Source organism: Hypanus sabinus, unplaced genomic scaffold (assembly GCF_030144855.1).
Source record: "Hypanus sabinus isolate sHypSab1 unplaced genomic scaffold, sHypSab1.hap1 scaffold_1579, whole genome shotgun sequence".
In the NCBI taxonomy this organism is placed as follows: domain Eukaryota; kingdom Metazoa; phylum Chordata; class Chondrichthyes; order Myliobatiformes; family Dasyatidae; genus Hypanus; species Hypanus sabinus.
In genome coordinates, this window is record NW_026779658.1 from 22,501 (window position 1) to 27,586 (window position 5,086).

The window sequence follows — 5,086 nt, forward strand, 5'->3', positions numbered from 1 at the left end:
TATGCACCATTATTCCCAGATCACTCTGTTCTACTGCATTCCTCAATTCCCTACCATTTACCATGTATGTCCTATTTTGATTATTCCAACCAAAATGTAGTACCGAGATGGAATAGATAGAGAGTTAGACGGATGTGAGAACAAGAGTTCTAGAGTTTTTGAAAAGGAATCAGTTCAGTGAGTGAAGTTATCCCCACTGGTTCAAGAGCCTGATGGTTGAGGGGTAATAACTGTTCCTGAACCCGATGGTGTGGGTCCTGAGGCTCCTGTACCTCCTTCCTGATGGTTGAGGGGCAATAACTGTTCCTGGACCCGGTGATGTGGGTCCTGAGGCTCCTGTACCTCCTTCCTGATGGTTGAGGGGCAATAACTGTTCCTGGACCTGGTGATGTGGGTCCTGAGGCTCCTGTACCTCCTTTCTGATGGTTGAGGGGTGATAACTGTTCCTGAACCTGGTGATGTGGGTCCTGAGGCTCCTGTACCTCCTTCCAGAAGGCAGCAGCGAGACGAGAGCATGTCCCGGGTGGTGAGCAGCAGAGAAGGGTAGTGGTTAGTGTAAAGCTAGCACAGCACCAGCGACCGGGGTTCAATGCTCGCCATGCTGTCTGTAAGGAGTTTTATATGTCGTCTCTGTGACCGCGTGGGTTTCTTCCCCCATTCCTCAGGCGTACGGGTTAGTAAGTGGCGGGCAGGCTACGTGGGCACTGCGCGCCCGTGGGCTGCGTTGGCCCTTGACGCAAACGACGCCTTTTCTATCGTGTAATAAATCCAAGCCTTTGCCCACGATCTCGCCATATGACATCATCACCGTGCGCCGTGCCGTACGACATCATCACCACGCGCCGCGCCGTACGACCTGGGCGATCACGGTGACCATGATTGATCTTGGCAAACTGCTCGACACAAGTGGTTTGCCATTGCCCTCGTTTGGGAGGAGACACGCCTCCACCCAAGGTGGTGTGAGGCGCTCTTTCCCTCCGCTGGCCTGCGGGTCACCCTTGGGCAAGGTGTAGCACCTGTTTAGCCCCCGATCAGGGTCACAAGAAACCGTGGGGGCAGGTGGTGGACGGTCGTACGAGCAGCCGGTGCAGATCACAACTCCTGGTGATGCGACCAGACCACTGACGCCAGGCAGACAATCTCTGAACGGTATTGATAATGGCCGGGGAGGGGTGGGGTCACCTGTCTTGAAAGCAGAATCTTTAACTAATCTTAAAGAGAGGCCGGACCAGCGCAGGAGTAATCGGTCAGTGTCTGGCAGATATACAGTAGGAGTGGGGTCAAGTGCAGCCATAATGGGTCAGTATAGTCCGGTCGGGCCGAACGGCCCAGCTCCCGCTGCGTACCGCCCTCCAAGTCGTTTATTATGTGTGCCTGCCCGTCGCAAATACCCCGAACGACCTACAGAGCCCAGCCGCCAAAGACAAGTTCGGTCCCGTCGGGAGAGCCAGCCAGAGGATTATGAAATTAATAATGTATGAACGCTTTGTTTAAAAATTGCTGAAATGTTTTTTTTAAAAAAAAGAGGGAAGGGTATCAGGAAAGGATAGCTGTCGAACAAAGTCGCCGGTAGGTTTGTCCATCGTGGCTGGTTACTAGCCCCAACACGAGAAGATCAGCAGGAGCCAGGGATCGAGAAAAACACACACAGAAAATGCTGAGGGAACTCAGAGTCCTCCGGAGTTTCTCCCAGTGCGGGGTCTCGGCCCAAAACGTCGACTGTTCACTGTTTTTAAAATCCCCATAGATACCGTCAGCGCCTTGTGCGCAGCGTTGGTCAAAAGCGGCACTATAACATCGCGACGCTCCCTCGGCACCGCCTCTCCCCGGCGGTGAGGCGCTCCCTCTGTACCCCCTGTATAGTGTCACGCTCCCTCATTACAGCTCCACCCCGCAGCCCGGCGATCCCTCGGTGCCGCGACCCGGAGCTGCCCGGGAGCCCCCACTACAGCGAGGCGCTCCCTCTACACCCCATGTACAGTATCACGCTCCCTCATCACAATTCCAACCGCGGTGAGGCGCTCCCTCGATGCCGCGACCCGGAGCTGCCCGGGAGTGCCCCTGCAGCGCGGCGCTCCCTCTGTACCCCCTTGTATTGCGTCACGTTCCCTCATTACAGCTCCACCCACAGCCCGGCGATCCCTCTGTGCCGCGACCCGGAGCTGCCCGGAAGTCCCCACTACAGCGCGACGCTCCCTCTCTACCCCCTGTACAATCTCGCGCTCCCTCTGTACCCCCCTCGAGCAGTGTCGCGCTCCCTCATCACAGCTCAACCCGCCATGCGGCGCTCCCTCGGTGCCTCGCTACCGCGACCGGGAACTAGGCGAGGGGAACTCAGCCCCCCGGTTCGGGAGAGGCGGGTGCTGTGCCCACCTCCCACCCCGGTGACCGGTTAAGAGGGAGATCCCCGGCGCCGCCGGGACGATGCGGTTCCTCCCGCCCCACCCCACCTTCCCCTCTCCTCCGGGCACGGTACCTGTACCAGGTGAGTGCGTCCGCTCCTGGATCCCGGAGGGTGAGACCGGACGGGGGGTTCTCCCTGCAGCCCGCCCGGTGAGTTAGTGCCCTTGACGCCGCCCGAGGGACGAGGGACGCTGGGGATCCTCTCCGGTCCCGAAATCGCGGCGGCGACCTGGCGCCGCGCGGCACGCTGGGAGCTGTAGTCTCCGCCCCCGCCGCGGGGGCTCCAGGCGCCCAGGCCTCCGCGCGCTTCCGGACTACAACTCCCGGGATGCACCGGCCCCTCAGCCTTTAAAGAGACTCCGGTCCGGGCCAGCGTTGCATTTTCATGGCGCCGGTCACTAACGCGGCTGCTTTTCGTTCCACAGCATCTCAGTAGGTCATTCGTGTTAGGGGGACAGAGAACATTACAGGGCCCTCGGCCCACGAATCTACTCCAAGGTCCATTCCCCCCCCCTCCCATCAACAATCTGCCGACCTAAAAGTTTATTTTTAAACTGTCCCTAGTGTAACTTTCTTCCTGAGCGCGTCCCATGCTCCAACCCTCCCGCAGCCGGTCTGCTTCAGGTCAGAAGTTGTTGGCGCTGCTTCCGGATTAACTTCACCACGTAATCCCGGTGTGGCCCCCCACCCTGGCCTCCTCGCCCATGCGGGGTATCTCTCCCGCAGCGAACACACGGCGGGCCCCGGCTTTCGCGGGGGAGTAATTAATCCCAGTGTTTCTCTCTCATCTTCACCCTCCCTCCCCTAAGTTTGCTCCATCCGTTATTTCCCTTCTCCCCCACCTCTGTCACCCTCTCTCTACCCCCTCTCTTTCCCCTTCCCCGTCTCTCTCCTCCCCCTCTCTCCTCCTCTGCCTCTCACCCCTCCTCCCCTCTTCTCCCCTCACTCTCCCCACCCCCTCCTCTCCCTATCCCCCCTCCCTAACTTACACCCACCACTATCTACCAACTCCGCAAAAGGCCCCCTTCCCCCCTATTTGACACTACCTATCTGTCATACTGGGTGGGGATGCGACCCTACCAAAGGAGGGGTGAGGCCCTCCTTCCCTCCGCTAGCCTGCGGGTCACCCTTGGGCGAGGGGTAGCCCCTGCTTAGCCCCCGATCAGGGTCAGATGAAACCATGGGAGCAGGTGGTGGACGGTTGTATCAACAGCCGGTGCAGATCACAAGCCCTGGTGACAATCTCTGAGGAGTATTGATAATGGCCGGGGGGGGGGGGGGTCCCAGAAGGAGGCGATGGCAAACCGCTTCTGCAGATAAAATTTGCCAATAACAGTCTACATCATGTGATCGCTCACGTCATACAACACGGCGCATGATGATCATGTCATACAACATAGCACATGCCGATGATATCATACTACATGGCGCATTTCAACGAGCAAGCTAACTTGTGCCCCTCCTCTCTCCCCACCCCCTTTCTCCTCCATGTCCTGGTCCTCTTCCGCACTCCTCTCCTCGTCCTGGCGCCCGGCAGCAATTTCAAAGTCTCAGACCCAGGATTATCATCACGGACGGGACTGGACGTCGCCAAATGTGCTGTTTGCTGGCAGCAGTTCCAGAGCAGGTCATTCAGGAAAGAAATTACTATAAATTCCAAAAACAGCAGAAAGATGGATAGTGGGTTCAGTGTCCATTCAGAACCCCGATTCCAGAGGGGAAGAAGCTGTTCCTGAATCGTTGGGTGTGTGTCTTCAGGCTCCTGTACCTCCTCCCTGATGGCAGAGGGGAAGAAGCTGTTCCTGAATCGCTGAGTGTGTGTCTTCAGGCTCCTGTACCTCCTCCCTGATGGCAGAGGGGAAGAAGCTGTTCCTGAATCGCTGAGTGTGTCTTCAGGCTCCTGTACCTCCTCCCTGATGGCAGAGGGGAAGAAGCTGTTCCTGAATCACTGAGTGTGTGTCTTCAGGCTCCTGTACATCCTCCCTGATGTCAGAGGGGAAGAAGCTGTTCCTGAATCGTTGAGTGTGTGTCTTCAGGCTCCTGTACCTCCTCCCTGATGGCAGAGGGGAAGAAGCTGTTTCTGAATCGCTGAGTGTGTGTCTTCAGGCTCCTGTACATCCTCCCTGATGGCAGAGGGGAAGAAGCTGTTCCTGAATCGTTGGGTGTGTGTCTTCAGGCTCCTGTACCTCCTCCCTGATGGCAGAGGGGAAGAAGCTGTTCCTGAATCGCTGAGTGTGTGTCTTCAGGCTCCTGTACCTCCTCCCTGATGGCAGAGGGGAAGAAGCTGTTCCTGAATCGCTGAGTGTGTCTTCAGGCTCCTGTACCTCCTCCCTGATGGCAGAGGGGAAGAAGCTGTTCCTGAATCGTTGAATGTGTGTCTTCAGGCTCCTGTACCTCCTCCCTGATGGCAGAGGGGAAGAAGCTGTTCCTGAATCGCTGAGTGTGTCTTCAGGCTCCTGTACCTCCTCCCTGATGGCAGAGGGGAAGAAGCTGTTCCTGAATCGCTGAGTGTGTCTTCAGGCTCCTGTACCTCCTCCCTGATGGCAGAGGGGAAGAAGCTGTTCCTGAATCGCTGAGTGTGTGTCTTCAGGCTCCTGTACCTCCTCATTGATGGCAGAGGGGAAGAAGCTGTTCCTGAATCGTTGAGTGTGTGTCTTCAGGCTCCTGTACCTCCTCCCTGATG

The 5,086-nt window shown here is 57.4% G+C and overlaps 1 protein-coding gene across 1 annotated transcript in view; it reads right to left on the reverse strand.

Moving 5' to 3' along the window:
- Window positions 1-2,923, reverse strand: part of LOC132387161 (uncharacterized) — a 4,806-nt gene extending 1,883 nt beyond the window's left edge. Inside the window, exon 1 of the mRNA XM_059959514.1 lies at window positions 2,477-2,923. Within this exon, the coding sequence (XP_059815497.1) occupies window positions 2,477-2,923 (447 nt within the window). The remainder of the gene's footprint in view (window positions 1-2,476) is intronic.
- Window positions 2,924-5,086: the final 2,163 nt, after the last annotated feature.